The 26,530-nt window shown below is 34.4% G+C and overlaps 1 protein-coding gene across 1 annotated transcript in view; it reads left to right on the forward strand.

The window, feature by feature from the left end:
• Window positions 1-6,709: 6,709 nt before the first annotated feature.
• LOC124359094 (WD repeat-containing protein 3) overlaps window positions 6,710-26,530 on the forward strand; it is a 40,542-nt gene continuing 20,721 nt past the window's right edge. Inside the window, exons 1-3 of the mRNA XM_046811530.1 lie at window positions 6,710-6,882; window positions 16,942-17,131; window positions 20,176-20,385. Of these exons, the coding sequence (XP_046667486.1) occupies window positions 16,961-17,131; window positions 20,176-20,385 (381 nt within the window). The 5' untranslated portion in view covers window positions 6,710-6,882; window positions 16,942-16,960. The remainder of the gene's footprint in view (window positions 6,883-16,941; window positions 17,132-20,175; window positions 20,386-26,530) is intronic.

Genomic DNA, 26,530 nt, shown 5'->3' on the forward strand with positions numbered 1-26,530 from the left:
AATATAAACTTATTCAGACTAGTGGAGCTATTACGCCATAAAATATGTAATATTTTGCAGTGGTTTATTTAATAGAATTTCCTTAAGTGCTATCTTAAAAATCTAAAGTGTCAGAGTTTTTAATTCTCCAGGTAATCCATTGTACATTTTAACTCCTTTATACACAAAGCTTTGTTAAGTCGCTGAAAACATGCATCTTGTTTGAGGTATGTTATGCCTATTTCTTCTTATATAGTTATGTATGTCACTAACTTTAGTTATGCTTTGCAAGTTCCTCTTTACAGACAAAAGAACTGAAAAACATACGTAGACGATAGGGTAAGGATACATTAACTAACAAAACACGGCTTGCAGTGAGCCTGTCAGTCAGCACCAAAGATAAGACGAACAGCTTTTTTTGTAACACATACAATTTGTGAGCATAAGAACAATTCAGCCAAAGTGAAGTTCCTTAAGACAAGTGGCTATGTGCATGACCATAGTAGATGCAAAGGAGAACATCAGAAGACACACTCCCTCTTAATTATCTAATCATAAATATACTACCCTTTAGAATTTTTGCGGCCAAATTGTTAATGTGCGAGTGTCATTTGAGGTTGGACTTAAGATGGAAACCCAAGAATTTTGAAGAGGCCAATTTCTCTTAACCAAAACAAAGGCAAAGTTGTATAATCCTGAACCTTCTTCCCATTTAAGCACAGCTTATTAGCATTACACCAGTCATGTATTACACCTGATTTAGAGATGACAATATCTATAGCTCTCTGAAGATTAATACCCCGACACACACTGCCAGATCGTCTGCGAACATAAAACACTTTATGTGTTGCTTGGAAGATCATTTATGTAAATTATGAGCAAGGTCGGACAAGTATAGACCCCTTGTGGTACGCCTTGTACAGTCTGCAAAGAATGGGGAAAAGAGCCGTTTAAATATACAGACTGCCATATATTTTCTATAAATGGCAACATTCGAGTAAAAATACAACTTATGTAGCAACACATCATATGTTACAGTATCGAAGGCCTTGGTCATATCTACGATCTAAAGAGAACACACCTTTTACCTCCAGATATTTAAAACTGTTTGTTATTAGAGCTTGAGTGGCTGCAACAGTGCTACGCTAAGGTCTAAAACCATGTAGACATTCTGATAAAAGGTTATTTCCTTCTAGGAAGATTATCATATGACTACGTATGAGATGTTCCAAGATCTTCGACACTGCAGGCACAATGGATATTGGTCAATAATTTGAACATAAATCTGTCTGACCTTTTTTATGTATTGTTATCAGTTTAGTTGCTTTAAGTGTGTCAGGATAAAAGCCCCTTGTGATGCATAAGTTAATTAATTATGCTAAGACCTCACTTATGTGTTTAAAAGCTATTTTTTAGTGTAAAGCATTTATTCCATAAATATCTAGACTAGAGCTATTTCTTAGTTTATTTATGGCTAAAATAACTTCTTCAACAGTGAATTTTTTAGAATGAAAGTTTTCCATATAGGCATTTTAGGTCTTGTATTTTCACTTAAGAAACAAATTTTGGTATTTTGAGCAAGTTGGTACATTTTTCTCATATCCTTAATACTATTAAAATTATAAGAAAATAAAATATCCTCAGACAGGCACTAGTACATACAAGAGCTTACTATTTACATGTCTACTTTCATTAATAACTCTCGATGAAGCCTTTAGCCTATTCAATGATTCAGCAATCAAATTATTGTTATAGTTTAGTTTGGTTCTCCTAATTTCATAATTTATATTTTGCTTTCAGAACTCCATTTACCACAATAATATCTTCGTAATGCATAAGATATCATCTCTTTTATAGACAATGCCGGATTCACGGCGACTGTCATAAATGACGAACGAACAACCGTTTCTGTGGCTCAGTCTAAACAGCGTCAAATTATGCATACTGCTTTAATAAAATATGTGCCTATGAAATTGAAATAAAACATATTTAATTTTATACTCCATAAAACACTAAAAAACTTGTAGTGTTTATATATATATATATATGTGTGTGTGTGTGTGTGTGTGTGTGTGTGTGTGTGTGTGTGTGTGTGTGTGTGTGTGTGTGTGTGTGTGTGCGCGTGCGTGTGTGTGTGTGTGTGTGTGTGTGTGTGTGTGTGTGTGTGTGTGTGTGTGTGTGTGTGTGTGTGTGTGTGTGTGTGTAATGCAATAAATAATTATAATGTTTTTGGGTTTCCCTAAAACAAACTAAGAAATGAGAAGGCTAGTTTTGGGATCATACCACTAAATTATAAGATTTTTGGTTGAACACTCTTATTAATAAAATTATTTGTATTTTTTAAATATGCGTCGAATAACCACAGAAATATGTTTATTTACTTAAGCCATAAAGAGTGCTAATAAAGGTTATGTATAAATTAGCCTAACAGTAAGGAACAAGGTATAAGACTTGAAGACTAAACTTGCATTATATTTATATGGATAGTAAGAACCTTTTAATTTTGCTCTAATAATTTTTAAATTCAATCTATTGAGTTCTGAAGGATTTTTTATTGATTATTCTGTTTTTCTGCTTGAACGAGCTTAGGATTTAAAATATTTCTATAAATTTAATATTTGTGATATCGAACGAATACGCTGTTCCAGTATCGGTAATACCTTTTAGCTCATTACATTGCCAATCTAGAACACTAAACATAAATGTTCAGTTTTAGTAATTTCTTCAATCAACCGAATTTTACTTGTTATTTTTTAATCAATCATCGGAAAAGTCATAAAAAACTTGTTAACTGTTATTTTTCCATCAACCGGTATGCCATTTCCAGTTTTTGTTTTTAATCATGATTTTCAATTCTTACGAAAAAAATGTAAAATCCACCTTTAAATAGAAAGATTTACATTTTTAAAGAATCCTAAACCAAAATTTATTTTCAACCGCTTCAATTGTCCAAACTTATCGATTTATAATTAGAAATAGCATCACTTTAAGAAGGTGACACAATAGCGGAGTCACAAGAGAGGTCAAAACGCAGCGAGAATGTCCACAAGGAGGTGTATTATCACCAAGCCTGTGGAACATAGTTGTGGATGACTTACTCTGGACTCTGAATGAACAGGGTATGTATGCTCAAAGCTATGCAGATGATGTTGTCATACTCATAAGAGGCAAGCATATGGTTACGTGTCTGGAAATGATGCAGAGAGCACTGGCCATTGTGGAGCGATGGTGTGACGAAGAAGGACTTGCAGTAAATCCTTCGAAGACCGTCATGATACCATTTACAAGAAGAAGGAAACTGGAAATCACACAGCCAGTCCTATGTGGGGGCCAGATACAGTTAAGCAGGGAGTTCAAATATCTAGGTGTCAAACTGGATGATAAACTCACCTGGAATTGTCATCTGGAATACATAATCAGACGATCTCAGACTACATTGATGATGGTGAGATGTGCGGTAGGATGCACATGGGGTGCCTGGACATAGAGGAATCACAGGAAATGAAGGGGCAGACAGTTGCGCTAACTTGGGAGCCAACTGTCTTCTTACCGGTCCTGAACCAACGTGTGGGGTCTCATATAACTTAGCACGTAGATCAGTTACCAAGTGGATGGCTAACAAACACCTACAACATTGGAGAAATACTGAGGGGAATGTACAAGCAAAGCGAATGCTCAAGGGACCATCAAGAAACATTGCAGCAGATGCCCTTAGAATGAGTAGAACGGAGATCAGAAAGGTGACTGGTTTTATTACAGGTCATTGGATATTCCGAAGTCACCTGAACAGAATAGGTATTCCAGTTCAGGAAAAACTGTGCAGGAAATGTGGCGAGGCTGACGAAACAGCCAAGCACGTCATATTTGAATGTCCGGCATTACAGAGCAAACGCTCAAGATCCCTAGGTGTTCTTATGCATACGGAAGAGGGGTTGGAACAGGAAAGCATTGTTCAGAAGATCTCATGGTTTTGTAAAGGCCTGGGATTTGATACAGCTTAAACCTGGGAGAGGGTGCACAATAAGCCGGATGGCTGAGAGGCAACTACCAGGCCTAAGAAACCTGGCCCTCTGTTACAAAAAAAAAATCACTTTAAGAATCAAAATGGTTCCTTTAGTTGTACTTAATTTGGGCAAAATTTGTAATCCCTTTGGTCAATTTATTGTGTTTTCGTACCTCGTTATATATATATTTCGTTCGTTCAAATGTTGCTTACCAAAAACAATTTCAAACTCTGCTCTCCAATGTCGCCCAAATACTTTTGGGAAATTTTTGCGAAGGCCCTTTCCACTATAGCTGCTTTAGGTGTAGAAGACTCGGTTGCTCCACCATGCTTTGGGATCGTGTCAGTCAATATCGTAGCGCGCTCATTTGTACACTTGATGAGACAATGAGAATACCTCTTCACTTAGATTACACTATTTTTTGTAGTCTGTGTGTCTCTGGTGTTGAAATGATGCGGGGGTTCGTTTTGAGCGTCTTCGTTCTTCGTCACTAACTATTTTTTGGATCCTTTCATACGAACATGACTCAAGATTTCAGGAGTCAAGTCTGCAACAGCATCAGACTTCAGATGCTGCACGTGCAATGGAGCTAAATTCAACATTCAAATCGAACTACCCCTTCCCTCCTTGGCTGCTTTATATTTATGTATATATAAATATATAGACTGTTAACAATTTATAAAAAATGTAGTATAAGGTAGTATAAATGTAGTATAAAAATGTAGTCCTAGCTTAATCGTTTATCAACTATATGCACATATGGAACTCATCTCGATAAATATAAAGGTAGGTAAACTACTTGTTAGTGTATAGGTATTCATTTAGGCTATTATTGATGTCCTTGAGTTTTATTATTGCTGGACTGATATCCTATGACTCACTTCATATCAATAGTTTATCCTTTTAATCTTATATTCTTCTTCATTTGTAGACGTAGTAATCCTTCTAAGGACAGTATAGCAAATTGTACTGGAGATTAATAATAAGCTTTCAACAGTGTTTTTTTTTTCTATATTCCAAAATTAAGTCTTATTACAATAGTGTATATGGTCATATAGTGTTCTTGCCCAGCTATGTCAGCGCTCAGAAGGTTCCACGACCACAGTATCACTTTTTTTTTCATTCCAGTTTATACGTTTCTTTGTCAAGTCAGTTCAGTGGAATCCACCTTTCCAAGTTCATGAATGAAATGGACTTTTTTACTTAGTCTAGGCACATCCAACGAGCTCCTCCCGTGTGTGTTCAATGGGGCGATCATGCCAGGTGGTGAGAAAGAGTGGGGGCAGAGCCGAGCAGTACCGATAAATCCCGAACATTCCTGACAAACCCTGTACATGCGGCTGATAGCGACCTCAGTTCGGAACGGTTCTGATTTCTATTATCTTACGAATTAATGAGTCGTTTTATATCCGAATTAATGAGTCGTTTTATATCCGAACACATCTGCAAAACATAGAAATTATATCGAATTAATTATATTAATATTGAACTTTCTTTATAACTCCAAAGATACTTTACAAAATGTGAGATGGTGCACAACGAATAAAATGTCATAATCTAGAATAGAATAGAAAAATTATTTATTTTCTTGAAAATATGTACAATAGTAAAATTATATAAACATCATTTATACCTTAAGCACAAACACAAACATTGCTCCTTAGTTGTAGACACAATTGACATGAGAATAAAAATAAAACAATGTTACTTTTTGTTAAAGAAATATGAACATGTCTTTTTTTATTTTAATACAGCTAGGGTACATCAATAAACAAAATTCAAGAAAACAAAATAGGACCTCAAAAGGCAAGGAACTGCCTGTGTAGAGGCTCCAACTTTCTTAGAAAAACAAAAGAAAACAACACTCAAGCAAATGAAATTAACAAATAAATTCAAATACGATAAATCTTCCCATTTAAACTAAGCTTTAATAAAACAAATTTGAATAAAAAACACATTATATAATTTTCAAAGTCTAAAGCTAATTCAGTACATAAAATGCCATAAATATAAATTATAACCATATCCAGTTATCTTTTTGTGATATTGGAATATATTCAAATTAATAGGACAAAAGCAACATATTATAATGTGGAGTCCTTAATTGGTAGTAAATAAATTAATAATTACTTAACTAAAAACATAATTATAGATATATGACAAAATCAATGACAACTACCTGACTTAAATACCTAACATAGCACGTGACATCATTAATAAATACAAAATTGTCCTAATTATATTATATTACTGTACAGATTTATGATACAATTACACAAATTTATATAATTTATTGAAGTCTGCCATTGTCACTCAGAAGGCTTAAGTCTAGGCAAATCTCCAACTTTTTCCAATATATTATATATATGTTGTTGTACCAAATTACTGAAATGTGTTTAATTCAGAGTAGACGCTAAAAACACAGTGGTACATTTTAAGAGGCTTGTCACATTGATTGCCTGCAATTTAATTGTGCTGCATCCTGCAACATCCAGCTTTGAAAATGTAATTTAAATATATGTATGCTGTACTAAACTACGGAAAGGGGTTTGAAAATACAGTGATACATTTTAATAGGTTTGCCAGGTACTGAACTAAATTAAATTCAGAGGAGTACAGAGCGAGAACGCGCGGACTGCTCATTCCACTATTCTAATACGCGGGCTATCTCTAGTTGGCAGGAGGGGCCCCTCCATCCCCACTCTTTCTCACCACCTGGCATGATCGCCCCATTGAACACACACGGGAGGAGCTCGTGGCACATCCACATGGTTGTTGTTTATTGTTGTCAATTTATAGGGTAGTTAATAGTTTTGTTATGTTATAGTATTATCTCTTCAATTTTCTTTTTGTTAGCTCTTGTGTATTGTGCCCCGTTACCAACTTACAATGTTTTAATGTGAGTATCCATAAATATAGTGGTGTATAAATAAGGAATATGCATCTAGGTTAATTTTGTTACTGAGAAGAAATTTTCTTCACACCATGCACTCTTTCAATTTCAGGCATTAAAAAATATATTTTTCAAAAATCCAATCAATTATTTGTTGTAAAGACATTGATGACCTAACACTATTATGAACAGTAGTATGAACATTACTATGGCAAGTTATTACTTTACAACCAAATGTTGCCCATATGGATTATTATACATCTAAAAACAGTAAAGAATAATTGTTAACTGAACATTTGGTGTGACACAATACAAGTTTCGGGTAGGGTACGATAAACTGACCCGGTTTTTTTATATTGAGGAAATAGTCATCGATACCTAATATTCGAATCTCAAATCCTAGACTATCAATCGATATGAAAGTGCCTATAGTCCTCAATAACAATCATATGTTTTAAATTAAAATATGAATTTAATATTTACAGTGATCAAACAAATTATTATAACCAAAATATTAGGAAAACTGAAGACGACCATATTTACTCCTCTCACAGTTACAGTTGTTTCTTTCCCACAAATTTCACATAATGGGTTTTTCTGTACGAGTCCAACATGTTGAAGCCACAAAAAAGCAGTCGTGCATTTTCTAATCTAATTTCTAATGAATTTTCTAACGAATTGACTGCCATTTTTAATAAACAGAATTACTTATGTAAAATTGAAATATTATCCTACATGTATTATTTTAGAGTGTTTACAGCTGTTGATATAGATTATTTAAGTTAATAGTTCAAAATACTAGTCCAACATGTTGAAGCCACGAAAACATGTCTTATGATCTTTCAAAGCAATGCTGTGTAGTATTTTTAAAATTGACTGCCATTTTTAATAATCAAATGTTACCGTACTTCTGTAAAATTGAAATATTACCCTACGTGTACTATTTGAAAGTGTTTACAGCTGTTGATATAGATTATTGAAGTTAATAGTTCAAAATAATAACTGTAATCAGTATCGATTGATTATATCGATGGTTATGATTAAGTAATATCGTTTGCCAATTTTGATATAAAAAACTGGGTCCGCTTATCGTACCCTCCCCAAAATGACAAATAATGAAGTTATAGAACATTCAAAGTGGAATTACTTTTCGTGCGCTGAGTAATATTTCATTGTTCTAAATTCGTCACATAGTATGATTGTGAGTGGCTGCAGTATGATAAGCATCTAACCCTCGAATAATCGATAATATCAAATCATGATTAGAACTATTTAAATGCTGTTAGACATGTTAACCCTGTAAAATAGTTGTAGGCCTAAGTACTACGCAGCTTAAACTTAACATAAACATTGTATTACTTTCTATAACTTAATCAAGATGCGTGTATTTCATTGAAATATAAAAGTGTAACTTTACTCTTAATCTTAAAAGTCATTAACTTAATTCTGTTTGATATTATTGTTCCAAACAAATTCAAACAATCATGTGTATGGTATTTGAGTAATAGCCACTAGAGATGGGAAAGGGGAGACTTTAATAAGCGGCCTACACTTGTTATTCGATTGTTATTATCGAACAATTTGATATGTTATCCATCTTCGATATGTAATATCGTACACAATAAGAGTTATAATAAATTACTGTAATAAGAAAAATCTTGTACTCTACATTACAATTTTTAAAACATAAATTTTACAATAACATTACAAAACAGCAAAACTAACTATGACCTAGACTTAGATATCAAAGAAACCTTACAAAATTTATAACTTGCCCAGCTTGATATCAATAAGTAACCACTTTTGTAAATTGGAGGAAAGAATTCTCCCCATGTGTTACGTACCAGAAGGCAAACCAACATGTTAAAGCCACTTAAACAACTCTCGTCATTTGTAAGTAATATCTTACATATTTTCCTCATATTCATCACCAATTACTAAAACTAATAAATTGAAATCGTATGCTAAGTTAAATAAATTGTAATACTGAATTATCCTACATATTAAAACAATCGAACCATTCGTTTATTGAAGTCTATGCACAGGAAATACTGTTTGTCAATAATGTGTTGAGGTATTACGTTCCAGTAATCTGTTACCGTGGTAACATGTTAGTATACATAAATCTAACTAACTTACTACAATGTAACATAGACTGATAAACTAATAAAATTATAAATAGGTTATTTACAATTTTCACTATACAACACAATTATTGCATACTTGAAAGTCCTTATCTACTATTTGTTATTAGGCTATACGGTACTTTGGGATTATACCGACCACACCCAGACATGAATCGCTATTTGACATTTTGCTTCTACTGGTTACTAGATTAGCGTAGAACAATATTTCCTCAATATAAAACAGGAATTGTCTTGTCGCAAACCCCTCCCCTTCCTCAGACAGAGGTCAAAGTCGAGTGGTCTAGTAGATAACGTGATTGCAGAGTCTCGCCGCCCATCCAGCTGGTGCGTCGCTTTGTTGTACTTCCGTGTTTTACCCCTACATTTCTCCAAACACAAAAATTCAACAAAAACAAACATTACCAAACAAATCTAAACTCTTTATTGAAAAAAACACACTCCGCCACCCAAAATGCGAGTGCCTCCGGCCATCAGCGCGGGCTTCGGCACCGCCTCGGTGCTGCCCCGCGCTTATGTCAACGAAAGAAAAACATCCCTCGAGATAGTACCTATCAGTAAAATATCAAATTCTAGAGGGGCTGATCAGAAATATAAATTGAATTGTAATGGAAAGGCAATTATGTACCGTGCAAAAAACTTAAATAATCATGTGATGCCGCGCGGCCTGCCGTAATCGGGATTCTCGAGAAAGATAAGATAACAGCGACAATACCGATCACAATACCTGGAAATGCTTGATGATTGATGGAATGTTAGTTCTGTTACTCAACTACATCGTTTTATAACAATCTAAGTTCATTGAAAAAAGTTTAAGCGTTGGGGGCATATAACGGAATCTGAGCCCATTAACAATTGATGTAAGTTTGTAATTTTGTAATTAAAGAGTTGTTTTTTCGTTCGATCATGTTTCTTTCTATAAATTTATATTTTTGTGTTCTTCATACTGGTGTGGTCGGTATAATCCCAAAGTACCGGCTATACATATGTACGTATTATAAATATAAAAGATTAAAGATAACCTTTACAAGCGCTTAGGTGATTTGAGCTTGAGTAGGCCTAAAATGTTTTTCTTATTTCACCAGAACTGCTGGGTGGCGCCCTATCAAAGGCCTCACTGATGGCCAGGGGCATTTCTTATTGGTTTTTTCTGGGCTGTAGTATAATAAGCAGCCACCAACACAATCGGATGATAACTATTTTATGATTCGAATCATCTATATTCATGACTATCCTAACGACAGAAAGCAAAATGTCAGACCAAATAATGTAATAGATATTTCAAAGAACAATATGGTTTTGCTTGTTTTCAATCTTAGAAATTAACGTATAAATTTTAATATAATCTATAAATTAAAATATAATACAAAATTATAACAAGCAATAAAATTTAATTACCTTATGTATTTTCAAGGATAAACGTGACTGCTTGTGAAACAAAGGAGACACATATGTCACTGTTCTTGCCACCATTAGTCAATAACGAAACACATGATTCTAATTTTAAATGTATTTCCAAACAAGTATTCACTTTGAATTAATTTTGAGTGAACTGAATTAAGTTTTGTGCTTTAAAATCATATTATGGTGAAGCTATACTTTTATATCTAAAATAAATGTATTTATTTCAGATTGTATAAAATAACTAAACTATATTTCAATGACGTTTGAGCAGCTTAGTACTTACAATTACTTCAGCCAATCTGAAATAGCATTTCACATAAAACTTTGTGAAAAAAGGAATATGTTTGGCTAGTGGTTGTTGTCTGATACGATGGAACTAACTCCTTGGAGTATATTTCTTTTGAGTGTGTGGAGAGAAGCTCTCAGCAGATCAACAGTCTGCTAGTGAATTTTCAGAAAAATTAAAGCATGTAATTGTGAAAAACAGAGACCTGAACAAGTTTACAATATTGGCGAGACGGGTTTAAATTACAAACTTTTCCCTCAGAAAACCTTTACTATGGCTTAAGAAACTTCAATGTCATGATTTAAGTTAAATAAAGAGGGAATCACTGTTGTGTTATGTTTGAATGCAACTGGTTCACACAAGTTGACATCCTTATAGTTGCCAATTAAAACACTTTTTGTGCTTGATAATACACCTACGCATCCCATGGAGGACCTTGAATGTGATGGTTACATTAAACTATTGTAATTTATGTACTACCTAATGTCACAAGTAAAGTCTTAATAATGTCTTAACTAATGGACTAAAGCATCATCGAATATTTTAAGAGAAAGTATCGTAGGAAGCTTCTTTCTGAAATCCTGGTAAAATGGATGGTGATAGCAGCACAATATGTCTTATTCAGATCCCTAAAGCAATTAACATTATGTATACGGTGGTTAAATCTCATGATGAGATACTATTCACAAATTTCTGAAGAAAGGTCCGGCAAGAAGTAGAAGATACCGTAGAGATCAGCAAAGGAGGAAACCAGAGAGCAGAACCAATTTTCCATGTCTCTGAATTGGACGATAACCAGTCCACGTAGAATGATCCACAACTCCTGCCCAATTATAAATATCTGGTTGAGATTGATGTGGAATTGGTTTCACACGTAATGATGATAAAGTAGGGAATGAGATACTCAATGAAGATGACATAGTCAATGAAGATGACATAGTCGAAGCAATCACGACTCATGAAAAAGAATTGGAAGAGGAAGATAAAAGTTAGCAAAGAGGCAAACGGCAAGGGAATTTTGAGCCATAGGGAATGGACAGGCCATCGCAAAAGCTGTTGTAGTGCAGTAATTGAAGCGATAAATACAGTCTTACCTCTGAAATTTTTTACTGTGAACCGATTTGCATGAAATTTTGGAATTAGGCTCATCCCTTCTTCAAAACCTACCCTTAACTTCAAAAGTGAAAATTATCTGAACTCTGCCTATTATTTTTAAGGGGTGTAAACAACCCCTTAATGGAAAAATTGACATTGAGCCATTTTATCGCTAGAAAACATGTCTAATAGTAAGTGGTGAAACTGTAAAGTGTTTTCTAACACAATTACCTCATATTAAAATAATTTTCAACTCCTTGAAAATCTTACAACCCTTGCAAACAACCCCTAAATTGAAAAAATCACAAAAAAATACTTTGGTATGACATAAAAAGATGTAAGTATAGAGTAAGTAATATTTTATATTCTCTATAATAATTATCAAATATTTAACCCCCTTTCAACCCTAGAAAACTACCCCTTGATAAAAAATTGTTAACATTTTTTTTTATAAAATGAAAAGGATTTAAATATTATTCCACACTCTCGAAAATGATTATCATATTCTTAAGCTTTTCTACTCTTAAAAACTACCCCTAAATTAAAACAGTAAATATATATGATTACATATTTTAAAATAATTTAATTTAGAGTAAAAAAATGCCATTTATTGAATAAAATATTTACAAATTATATAAAATTGTACTATTATTATTAAAATATAATATCATTATTCATGACTCAATGTCGGAGTCACTGTCACATTCAACATCTTCTGGTTGAATTGGATGGCTATTTTGGCAGTTATCTCCACTGCGCGTTCCACAGGTACTATTACAAAACAGGCCAACTGTTCTGCATCCGCAAGACGCTCCACATTCTTTTTTGCAGTTGCAAAAAATCATTTTCAGGAGTTCTTGTGGTGCGGGTGGATCTACAGACTTAAGTGGATTTAATAAACCGTCATTCATGACCCACCCCCAATCCGTTGGATGAATGTTTATGAATATACTGGTCACATTATAACGAATAAACGGAGCACACACAGCTCCTGGATCACCTGGCTTTTCCGTTGGCCCCTTTACTCAAATGTGTTGTATATACATATAAGAACATTGGTATACGTATTCATGCCTAAGTTTCCAAAATATATGAGCCATATTATGTATATATATATATATATATATATATATATATATATATATATACATTACAATAGTTTTGGGTCTCTATTATACTGTGTACTTTCACATTGCTCCAAATATTCACACTCCGAAATTTTCAGTTACTAAGTAGAAAAAAATATGATAAGTTTTTGGACCATAACTCCTTCAATTTTCATGCTATCACAATTTATAAAAACCATTGTAAAGGTAATTAAGAGAGCTACAACATCCTTCATTGCAATATATATTAAAAAACCTTTTTCTAAAACGGTGAAGGGTTAAAGGGCTTAAGAGAGGCTGTGATTGCGCTGCCACGCGCTCTTTAAACTATCATATCTCCGTCAATTCTTGTTTGGCAGAAAAAACCAAATTGTTTGTCAGAAAAATACCAAACTTTTTCATCCCTACACTTTTATACATATCTGTCGTCATTTTTGAAATATTATGAAAAAAGGTGGTTTTTTTAAAAATTTGAATTTTTTTTTAATCGTGACTTTTTTGAAACATATGTGTCCTGAAGCAGCCAAACTGATACAATCTATCAAACTCTTCATAATAAAGTTAATTCTAGGTGGAATACGATTAATTTTAATTTTGGTGGAAATGGGACTTATGAAACCCATTGATTTAAAAAAAAAACATTAGATGCTCCTCTTATTCGCAATACAGCTCACTTATTTTATGTGCAAAAGAGTTTTAAAAGTGCTTATTTTAAAGCTTATTTCAAGCACTACAAAAACCTTTTTTATTAGAATGCCTAAAATGCATCTGCTCACCGCTAGATGGCATTGACCACATCGATTAAATTTCAGACAAAATACAAAACGGCTTTGATCTTTAATATCTAGCTTAATATTGCACTTAGAATACTTTATAAAAAACCAAATTGTTAATTTTTTACCTGCTATAATTTTGTTTTTTAAAAAATTTTCGATAAAACGTATATTTTTGGAGATATTTGCAAAAAACCGATGAAAAACTTGAAAAAATTGTGAATTTTCAATTGCCAATAACTTGAAAAGTATTGGATTTTTCGAAAAACTTTTTTAGATGATTTTTTGCTTAAAATTAGGCCTTCTATCGATATCCGAGGTTATTTTGAAAAAATACAAATTCACCCCCGAGAAGGGGTGGCAACCACCCCCAGGGTGGTTGCGGAGTTCAAATCATTTTCACTTTTGAAGTTAAGGGTAGGATGAACCTAATTCCAAAATTGTATGCAATTCGGTTCACAGTAAAAAAATTCAGGAGCAATAATGCTTCAATGACTGCACTATTGGCGCAATGTTTATGAAAAAGTGGTGTGATTATGATTTTCTTAAAAAAACAGTGGACAAGAAAAAGCAGAAGAAAATAACATTTCTTTTAGTATTGTTTGATTTAATTATCCTGTTAAGTTCAGTAGCTATGTTAATAATCATTCATTTATACCAGTTTTAAAAGATTTGATGTGTATTGGTATATTTCAAAAATTAATTTCTTAATTTAGGGATTCATGGTGAGTCTTATTTATTACATATTTATTCCTGATGTCTGATGTATAAATACGAGGGTCGTCCACAAAGTAACCTCCGTTTTGAAATAAAAAATAAACCAGTTGAGATACAAAAAGTTTATTATATAAATGTTAAAACTACAGCTTTTCTCTACTTTTCTACATATTCACCATACAAATTCAAGCACTTATCATATCTTTTAACAGTTTTTGAAATTCCGTCTTTAAAAAAATCTGCCGCCTGAGAACGTAGCCAACCTGTCACAGCGTTTTGAAGCTCTTCATCACTCGCAAACCTCTGAGATGCAAGCCACCGCTTCATGTACGGGGAAAGATGGAAATCACTGGGAGCCAAGTCCGGGCTGTAGGGGGGGGGGTGGTCAAAAACGTCCCATTTGAACTTTTCCAAAAGTTCTGTTGTTCTTTGAGCTGTATGAGTGCAGGCATTGTCATGAACAAACACAACACCAGATGTCAGAAGACCACGACGCTTGTTTTGAATCGCTCGTCGTAGCCGTTTTAAGGGTTCACAGTAAGCTGCAGCTGTAATGGTCGTACCACGCTCCATAAATTCAACGAGCAAGATGCCCTTAGCATCCCAAAAAACTGTAGCCATCAATTTTCTCGCTGAAAAAGATTGGCGAGCTTTCTTTGGCTTGCTTGGCGAAGTGGTATGACCCCATTGCATTGACTGTTGTTTTGTTTCGGCATTCACATAGGCTACCCAAGTCTCATCTCCTTTAACGATCCTGTTCAAAAATGTTTCTCCTTCAATGTCATACCGAGTAAGAAAGTCTATGGCAGAACTCATTCTTTTCATTTTGTGATCATCGGTGAGCACTTTTGGAATCCAACGAGCACAAAACTTGTGATAGCCTAGTTTTTATGTCAATATCTCATACACAAGACTTCGAGAAATTTCAGGAAAATGATCTGAAAGTTCCGAGATTGTGAATCGACGGTCCTCGCGAATTTTCTCATCCACTTTGTTCACCAAGTCATCACTGACGAGAGATGGCCTACCACTCCGGTCTTCATCGTGAACGTTCGTTCTTCCATTTAAAAAAAAGCGAACCCATTGACGGACTACACCTTCGCTCATAATGTATGGGCCTTACACCGCACTCAATTCACGATGAATTTCAGCTGCTGTGTAACTTTTCGACCACAAAAATCTTATTACACCACGCACTTCACAGTTGGCGGGATTTTCTATCACGGCGCTCATGTTTTTACGTTGTAACAAAAGAACGCACGATCGCACGATGCTCTCCCTTGCACAGCTAGAAGCGTACTGAACGGCTGCGCACGCCGATGTGAGAATGGCGGCGCTACCCCCACTACTTATCGCGCCACGCCCAAACGGCGGTTACTTTATGGACGACCCTCGTATATTATGTGACTGGAACACCATAATACAACAACACTGCTTTTTGGTGGGTATGCTGTACTTGGTTAGTAAAAGCATCTTAGAGTTCATGTTTGTTCTGACTCTATGGTTATTAAAAAAATACTGTCAGTGAGTTTTTTTAATCCTGTCGGTCCCATGGTGGCCGAACTAGAGGGAGTCCACTGTATGTGTATTTTTGGCTAAAGAAGTATTTAAACCTTCATAAAATGCGGAAGAAACCATTTAGATATCTTAATATGTATTTTAATAAATTGTTTTGATTAAAATGCTACAAATTACACATTTGGGACCTGGTTTTTCATGCTATTCCAAACCTACTTATCACTGATATCACAAATGTCACACTCTTAGAATCGTAAAAAATTTGTTTGTCCTCAAAGGATTAAATTAGGAAAGGATAAATTTGCACTTTTATCTATCTAGATGTATTACAGACCCGCCATCACACATGGGATGCATTTGACTGTGTCCTGTATGCCAGTTATAACATGTGTATTCTGAATCTTCTTATTGGATTTCCTTTTAGATTGTCTTACTAAAATGTGAAATAAATTGAAATTGACCCATTAGTTTTTGAGAATTACCATTTTCGTAAACATTATGAAAAGTGAACTGTAATAACTCAGTTTTCAGTTAGCCAAACACTCCTTGTATAGATTGAATACATCCAATGTGTGAAATACTAAATATTAGTAATAGCAGGATTCATTGTCTTTTATTTGATGATGATGTAACAGAGTAACACATACTTAACAGATAATAGTTCATCTATTGTCTATTGTCTCACAAAGCCACACACATGCTATAAGGGGTTTTAACCCAGATGGCTATCACTTTTGTCACTGCAGGGTACAATACCTACTGGGTGACCAACCCAACATTGAATGTTATAATAATAACAGTTGTGTGCTCAGATATTAGAGATTTTATCTCTCTCATTTTAATAACTAACAGGTTGATTATTTAAACAAAGTTTTCATCATGTCAGCATATTTTGTTACTTTTATGGACTTTATGGACCCAAAGTTGCAAATTTAGAACGGTTTTTTAGACTAAGATTGAAAATGTAATAAAATCTACTCACTTTTCAACATCAAGTGCTATTTTAATTTTGTTTTCTTTAGTTTTAGGTTAGCGAAAAAGATGGGCATTACTAAACAATATTTGAGATATGTACCTGCTGGAAACTTCAACATTATTGCAAGTAGTAACTGTAATGTAGTGTTTGTTGTCATTGACAATGAGGGTGGAAGATTTCTTGCTGCTGGCGCATCAGAAGATATTGTTGTTTGGGACTTACGACTCAGTGAAAAGGTTAGTTTTCTTTTACATTATGTTACGTGTTTTAATTCAAAGTAGAATGAAATACCTAGCAGTTTATTCATGGAGTGCAATTATTGTATGATCATTATGTATTGAGTGTTATTTTTATTATTTAAAGTTTCATTTAACATGCAATGAGACAACAGCTTGGAACATATTTAATCCTTTGACATAGTTACTTTAACATACATGTGGGAGAACTTAATTGAACAAAGCTAGTTAGTATAAATACACAAGGATTTACTCCTAATGTACCAGACTGACTATAAAGCACATATAAAATAGTTCCTACATAGCCAGCTGTTAAATGTATATTTAAGTTACAAAAAGTACAAAAATGTCAATGTTGAAGATATTTTATATGTGCAATATGCTTTTAATATAAAGTACTATTTTTTATCAAACTAGGCATTAATAAAAAGCATATAATTCTTAACAAAAGAATAGAAGAAACAATTATTTATCTAATGTGACTAAATAACATGTTCTACTTTAGATTACAAACTTTTTACAATTTAGGACAACTATGAAAAACGTAATCTTGCCCATGATGTAAGCACTTTAAACCATTTGCAACAGCGAGGTGGTTAAGGCGCTGTTCTCGATTGACATCCCCCTAATAAACAATTTGAATGCAAATAATATTAATGATTATTTTAATTTCATTAATATTATCATAATTTCTTAACATGAAGTGCTTGCTCTACTCTGTGAGCCACATGGTTTTAATCTATTTGCAATAGTTACAGGCTACATTTCTTCATATTATAGCAACAGAACGAGTGGTTCATTAAATCATATTTGTGCCCAGTGCGTAATTTTTTTCAGCTACTATAAATATGCCATCGCATAATGTCAAAGGAAACACCTTGTGTCAGTGTGTTAATTTCATGTATCCAAAATTAACTAAATGGTTTGAATTCGTTACTGCTGCCATATATAATAAAAGTTAAATAATACTACTATCATAACTACATTTCAAGAGTTGAATCTACCATCTTTCTTTGTTGAAAAAACTTAACACATCAACATGTACTTAAAACCCACAATGTGCGTCATTACACTGCTACTTGAGAAGATAGCTTGGTTCATTTTCCCCAGTGTGGTTCTTAAGCTTGTTCGTGTATAAGTCAGATATGGTACATATCTTTTCAAGTTGCAGTCCAGTGTCACACATTGTAGGTTTCAAGTGCATGTTTATGTATTAAGTTTTTTATACCTCGGGAATAGGGTGGATTTCAATCCTTGAAACTTAGTGTTGTACTTTTTGTAACATATAACGATGACAAGTGTCCGATATCCTACTATCCTTTCAAACCATCTATCGTCAACAACAAACTTTAAACAAAGGGTATTATACTATTTGCAGCATACTGTGACAGATGGTATTTTTGATTAAAATTAAAATTTCTGATATAAATGTTTTATAATCAGTTGTATTTCAGATTAAGTATATTTCTATATGTCATCCTAATCCTAATAATATTTTTAATGTGAAACTGCCTTTGTTTGTTTGTTTTTCTTTCACATATAAACTATTCCACCGCTTGTACTGAAATTCTATATGGACATTTTTAAAATTCCTGGTATGAATATAGGCATGTTCTTATTTTAAAAATCCCTCTGGGCTATGCCTCACTGGTCTCTAAAGTAGCAAAAATCCCATCTTGGTCTCTAAAATTGAAAAATATTAATTGAAAGAGTCTGTTATATGTAATCAACTGTTCTGTGTAAACATTGTTTTGTGACAGCGCAACCATGTAGAATTTAACCACTATTTTCAATTTGTTTACATTTATAATGTCAAAAGCATAGAGCACAGAGTAAGAAAATTACCATATAATAAAATTAATAGTTTTAGTAAAGATATACTTTTAACTGTACATTTTTAGCAAATATTAAGTATTAGATTTTTCACTCCACCTCTTTACCCAAAGTGGAATACAATCGCAGAAGTAGACACATTTTAACTGTAGTGGGCGTCTCAGTCCAAAGTATGTACATTGTATACATCTAGGCAACTGCACAGTATAAATGAAAGAAATCGGTATTCATCTAGGCAACTATACAGTATAAATAAAAGAAATCCGTATTCACCCTGTAAAAATGTTATTTCTTTGTCAAGACTTAAAATATACTATATAACAGCTGATGAAAAATTTAATGTTCATGATATCCATTAGTTTATTATTTATTATTGTTTTTCTAAACCTTGCACACTGAAATACTTTATTTCAAAAATATTATATTATGTCCATCATAGTATGGGATAGATGACAACTGTCATAATCCCACATACAGTTGATGTTAGTATTTAATTTGTTTAGTCATTTAGAAATTCAAGATATACAAAATGAATACAATTTAACATGTAGGACCATGCAATTAGTTTTGTGTAAGTTATTGAGGATGTTTTCTCTATAAATTATTTTGTGAAAACTTCTGTAAATAAATAAATATGGTATACAATAAAAAGCTTTCCTAATCACTAAAAAAATTATATCATTTCATTTCAACTATTTCTATGTAGCCCATAAAATATAACTGAAATCAGCTGACAGAAGTACTTGTATATTTAATATTTACAACAAGAACAATGGAAATGAAAAACAATAGCCTATGAACATATGTTTTTTTTTATTTCATGTACAACATTATCTTATAGATTGTTATTTGGAATAATTCAATAGTAGCACGTGATGGGATGGCGCTGCACATTATATGAATGTCAAACCACAATAAGGTCATAAATCAGCACGTCCATATAACGTTAAATTACATAATCAGGGGTTAAACGAGTTTTATTTTAGCTTTTAATTGTAATCTTTTAAGAAATCTAAAGGTTTAATAAGTTAAATAGTGAACATTTTACTGTCAGTTCTAAACTGTGTATGAATGACTAAACAAAAGACTTCTAGTTTGTCTTTAAATAATAAGAACATATTGATACAAACTCATTGAGTATATTTTGAAGATAAAAAAATTGTGTTAATCCAGGATAGATGAGAGAAAACTAATATATTTTTTGCTTACAGAGATTGGTAATTCCGGGAGAGAAGCATGAAGTCACACAGTTAGCTGCTAGCCCCAACAAAGTCTTACTCGCTGCAGGTTATAGTGATGGGTCTGTCAGAACATATGACCTTAACAGCACAGATAACCTCGGCGTGTTCTCTGGGCATCGATCTGCTGTCACCTGCTTTGCATTTGACCATCATGGTCACAGGCTGGCCTCTGGTGCAAAGGTATGTCACATAAAAATAACTGTTCCAATTTGTTCTAGCTTTTATCCATCAGGGTTAAGACTTACCACAAAACTACCAAATATTTTGTGGTATATATATATACGATATATATATATATATATATATATATATATATATATATAATATACCACAAAACTACTCATATATACAGGGTGATTCAAAACATAAACGGCAATCTCTCGGGAGCTTATTCTATAGCTAAAACAAGTAAAAAAGTTCATATAACCAGATTCCCGGAAACGCTCTCATCGTTAACAGATTTACGCCTAGCGAAGATTTCACCCGGGATTTCAAACCCGTTCGGTGAAGTCAGGCCGTATAAAAATTGGTAAAGTATTACAAAGATACAAATACGATTGTTTTTTTATGTTTTTATATCTGAACAACTTTATGTAAAATTCGTCCCCAGACTGTAAATGCAATACTTCTGAGATATCTTATCGTAAAACACAAGAATTGGTGCAAAGAAAGAACACATTTTGTTTTAACGAAATTACGTCCATAAATGTTAAATATAAGTCAATTTTTTTCTTAAACAGAATTGGTAGAAACATTTAATTCTGAAAAGATTCATGTGAATACTTAGGAAAAAAATTAATAATAGGGTATTGAAATTTAGCTTATTTAAAATAAAACAACGCACAAAAATGCATATTCTTAGCTCATTAAATTTTAAACTAATGTTTAGTTGTGAGTAACAGCTGATCATTTATTCTAGACTGAACAATAACATAAAATTTATTTCCCTTTAAAAACTGTAATAAGTCACCTATAATAGTTGCTCAAAGTGTCCCCCCGTTGTAGCAATGCACGTTTTCCCGCGACGACAAAATCCACCTTTTTCTAGCGCGTTTCATAACCGTTGGAGCATTCGGATATTTTCTTTTTCTGCCGCCCTCTGTAATTCATTACGTAACTCCCTATGTGTTAATACCGTTTTGAATAAACAAGACTCATATCCAACCCCATAAGAAAAAGTCTGCTGGCGTGAGGTCATGAGAACGTGTGGCCATTTTAACTGGTCAGTTCGGATCCAAGACCATTGTCTACCTTATGTATCATTTAAATAGTTTTTTCACATCCATTAGAAAAATGTGAGGTGCTCCGTCGTTGCATAAACCATGCATTTTATTCTGTTTTGAACAGGAATATCTTCCAAGAGGTGGCAGTTTGTTCTTAAAAAATTAAAAGTAGCCGCTACTCCCATTAAGTTGATTAGGGAGGAAAAATTGACCAATCAAATATCACCCAGAACACCAAGCCATACATTGACGAAAATGTATGTTGAAAATGCCTCTCGCTGTTTCATTTCAATGTGGGTTGTCGTACACCCAAGTATGGGTATTACGAAAATTTAGCAATTCCATTTTCTAGTAAAACAGGATTCATCAGTAACGAGAATACGCCGTAGAAAATACTGAATGATCGTAAACAATTTCTTCTATAACCAACCGGCAAACATCTTCCGTTTATTAAGATCTTGCGGTAATAAGGTCTTGAACAACGTGTTTATAATGGAATGGTACAACTGTGCTTCATGAAGTGTCCGCGCATACGCTTGACTGCAAATATTTAACTGACTGTGAAAATCGTCTGGTGCTTGTGGTTGGTGATAATTCTCAGCATTTATTATTGCTTGTTCATTATTTATAGTTCCTTGCGCTACTTGACGACCAGTTCTATTCGCTTCGGTTAAAGCTACCTGTTTCTCGAATCGTCTCTCCACAGCTCAAATGTTTTGCGATCAGGTGTACTTCGATGTGGAAAAGTATCGACGATATTTCCTGAACTGCAGGCTAAACCATTCTTTGTGAACTTGCCGTAAATCATATCATGTCCGTATGAATGGCGGCGCCATGATGGATGTGATGCCCATGAGGAATGAATGGATGGGTGGCATGTAAGATGGCGGGAAGGATCGGGTGTGGATGTGGGGTATGGGGATGCAATAGTGATTGCTATGGATGGGATGGATATGTGATCGAGCGCATGGGGCATGAGTGGATGATGTGGGGGAAGATGGTTGATGTGCGGGGCATGGATGCCCCCACACCGATGCTGTGTGATGCGCATGGGTGTATGGTGGGGAGATGTAGTGACTCAGTATGATGGGTGAAGAGGTGCATGGATGGAGGATGTGGGGTATGGGATGGATGGATTGGCATGGGTGGCGTGGGGCATGCACCCACCCTCCAACCCCCATGTGGTCGTATGGATGGGGGTGGGATGGATGATGATGATGTAAGTGCCTCGCCGCCATCCCCCTCCCTTCCCCCCCCCCCCCCCCCCGCCCACACCGCCCATAGGCCCACCCCCGGGGGGGTGTATGATGGTGATCATGTGCAGCGGCATAGCTGATGATAATAGGGTGGGTGTAGTGGATGGCTTATGATGGTATGATAAAATGTGCAGTGTGATGAGATGTGTGTGAATGGTAGGGATGCATGCATCCACAGGGAGAGGGCCCCCTGTCATGGTGTGGGTGCACCCCCCGCCCCGCCACCCACCCCCCCTCCCCCCCCCCCCGGGGGGATAGGCAGAATGGCGGGGGGTGCGTATGATGATGGGATGGGCTGGATGTCCTTAGCTGCATGGGGGTGGCTGCGGATGTATGATGGGATGGATGTGGTGATGCCATCGTGCGGGATGGCTCCTCCCACAATGGATGCTGCGCTTCAAAACGAATACATACCATTTACATTATCTGCCATTTTTACTAAATAATATACATACACTTTATAAAAATATTTAATAAAATTTATTTAAAAATAAATATTTAATAAAATATTTTATAGACACTCCCCCCCGACGACATGTATAAAATAATTTCCAAATAATCACAGGATCTCACAAATACATATCTTCACGACGCCACAATACAAAAACCTTCCATATAAGTTATTCAAATATTACTTCATGAACTTAATTGTTGATCAGCTGATATTGCCACACCTGTTGGCAAAGAAAATATGACATAAAAAGTGTTGAATTAAATGATCAGCTTTACTCACAACCTAAACATTAGTTTAATATTTTATGCAATAAGAATATGCATTTTTGGCGACTGTTTTATTTTTAAATAAAGCTAAATTTCAATACCTATTATAATTTTTTTTCCTAAGTAAGTCCACATGAATCTTTTCAGAATTAATTGTTCTACAAATCTTTTAAGAAGAAAAAAGACCTTTATTTAACATTATGGAAGTAATCTTACGTTAAACACAAAAATGTGTATTTCTTTGCATCAATTCTTGTGTTTACGTAAGATACTCGAAATATTGCATTTACGCACTGGGACAAATTTTTAATAAATTTGTCAGATATAAAAACATAAAAAACAATCGTAATTGTATCTTTGTAACTACCTTTTACCATTTTTATACGCCTGACTTCACTCCAAGTTTCTGAAATCCGGCGAAATCTTTCGCTAGGCGTTAACTCGCTAACGAAGTGCGGTTCCTGGCATATGGTTATATGAACTTTTTTACTTGTTTTTAGCTATAGAATAAGCTCTCGAGAGATTGCCGTTTAGTTTTGAATCACCCTGTATATTGCTACATGCTATTTTAGTAGTTTTGTGGTAAGTCTTAACCCTGATGGATAAAAGCTAGAACAGCTGGTCTAAACCTGAAGATAATTCTAAAAGCACTCTTGTAAATTGAAATGTAAATTTTTTAAACCACTTGCAAAAATTTAATTTTTATTTTAATTGTTATACATTTAAACTTGGAAACTGTCTTTTTCATAAACAAGATAGGAGTATGTCACATAACAGGCTTTTCTGTGGCCGCATGTAAAATTTCAAGCCAATGGCTTATTTCATTCTGATAGTTAAGGTCCATGTGTTACTCTGTCGCATCTTAAAATGTTATATGATTATACTCAGCTTGTTTACAAATTTATGTTTTCTGTGATTTTCTCATTGCCGTCTTGGTTACCCACATAAAACCACTAATGCTTACCCAATTGTATGGAGTGACATATACCATCATTGTTGCATATAGAAGTAAAGCTTTATGCAAAATTTCTAGTCTATAAGGTTAGTTCATTTTCTCGATATCCTGTGGCAGACAGACAGAAATAAAATGTGTTCTGTCCATCAAGTGATAGGCTTTGCTAATGCTCAGTTACTGAATACAATTTGAATAGTAGTATAAACAAATTTTTCAAATTGAAGTATACTGAAAAAATTATATTATTATAATGTATATTGATTAATTTGATTTTATACAGAAAATTAATTATATTTGGGTGTTCTCTTTGATAATTGTCTTTAAATATTTAAATATGCAGATGGTTCTTGGCTTCTTTAATGCTTATTATAAACTGATTAAAATCCCATAAATTGTTACGTTAATAAAATAATAATAAACAATCTGAGATTCAGAAAATTAATAAGATTGAGTCATTGTATTTTAGACTCATTATACGTCCACGTATTAACTATCTTTAAATTTATAATCTTGATATAATGGTTACACACTATTTTTGTGTTTTACAATAGCTTCTTTGGATTTACCTCCCTCCAGGAGCTTTCTGCCAGATAAATTGAATGCCAGAGTTACAAAACATCCTTAGGCTCGATGCACACTTGCTTATTTGCAAGTAGCGTGCACGCCGTGGGCAAGCTGCATGCGCTTGGCTTGTTTTTTTTCCGTCAATACACACTGCAGCGGTTTTTTTTTCGGCGTCTTCAGTCTCTTTGCACCTCCCAAGCAGCATGGATGGTCACAGACAACGTGTTGCATTTGCGTTTGCTGTGTATGATTATTTATACAATGACAAAAAGCGAAGTATGTGGGTGCTTAGTTAGTGCTCGTTTGTTAAAAGGGCCGTTTGTTACGCTTTTCCAAGATCTTCGTCGAGATGAGAAGAAATTTTTCAATTATTTTAGGATGAGTGTAGTATCATTTGATGAACTTGAAGCTAAAGTAAAGATACTAGATGCAGGCTATCATTAAATCACTTCTCATTAAATCCCTCGAAGAACTCCTCACAAACGATGAACCAGGCTCCTCTCTTTTTAATCCTGTCATGGTAATGTTCTGATGTCGTATCCCATATGACAGGCTGGTTTTTGACAGCAGCAATAAACAGTTCAGTATCGACGTTGATATCCATCGTGCGGTCAATGTGTACTCGCTGACTGCCTAGCAAAGACTGCCAAGCCGCCAGACTTGTTGTGCAAGCCGCGTGCACGCCGCGGCGTAGCAGTAGTGGCGTCCTTCCGAGCTCACGCTGCTTGCAAGTCGCTTGTTAGTCGCGTGCACGCTGCGGCTCCGCTCGAGTGTGCACTACCTAACTAACAACTCACTACTGCTAAACCGCCGGCGGTCATACGCAGCTTGCCCGTGGCGTGCACGCTACTTGCAAATACGCAAGTGTGCATCGAGCCTTAGTGTCCCCAGTCATTCATGTGTTGTTTAAACAAATCCTTTAATTTCCAACAAAACCTCTCTTCCAAAAACACTTCACTGCACTTCAGATACCTGAATATTAAAATTAAAAAACTTAGGACTATAGTTAAATAATGTCTCTCTTGTAGGTTTATAGTTTCATATGACTTCAGTTTGTATAAAAATTTTTGGGATTAAAGTGAACTCATCAAGGACAAATGACAGGTCTAAAATAACTTGGTAGTTAACCCCTTCATAGATTTTTATGTAATGTTACATTCATAGCAATTGTGTAAAAGTGTGCTACTTATGTAATATTATATATTATTATATTGTTCCTCTTTCATTGTTTTGTATGCTGTAATATTGTGCAAGAAGCATTTCTATGACAACTCCCAAGTTCTTGCAAGTGGTTCTAGCGTTCTCTACCAGATGTCAGCACTTCCTTGGTCCTCTGTCGTGAGTGTAGGCATCTTGGTGACTTCACTGTAGTCGCACATTGCAGACAGCTACTAAGTTTTGGCTACAACAGCTAAACTAATACAAATTTAATAAAAACTTGTTTTTCATACAGTCAATTATATATCTGAGCTCTACAAACCTGTCTCTGTAAAAATCAGTAAACAAAAAATAATTCAACAAAACAGCATAATTTTAGGTACAAAATAAAAAAAATCTTTAAGGGGTTTCTTATGAGAGTTAAAAATTTCAGTTGGCTCTGCATTAAT

Source organism: Homalodisca vitripennis, chromosome 4 (genome assembly GCF_021130785.1).
Source record: "Homalodisca vitripennis isolate AUS2020 chromosome 4, UT_GWSS_2.1, whole genome shotgun sequence".
Classification (NCBI taxonomy): Eukaryota; Metazoa; Arthropoda; class Insecta; order Hemiptera; family Cicadellidae; genus Homalodisca; species Homalodisca vitripennis.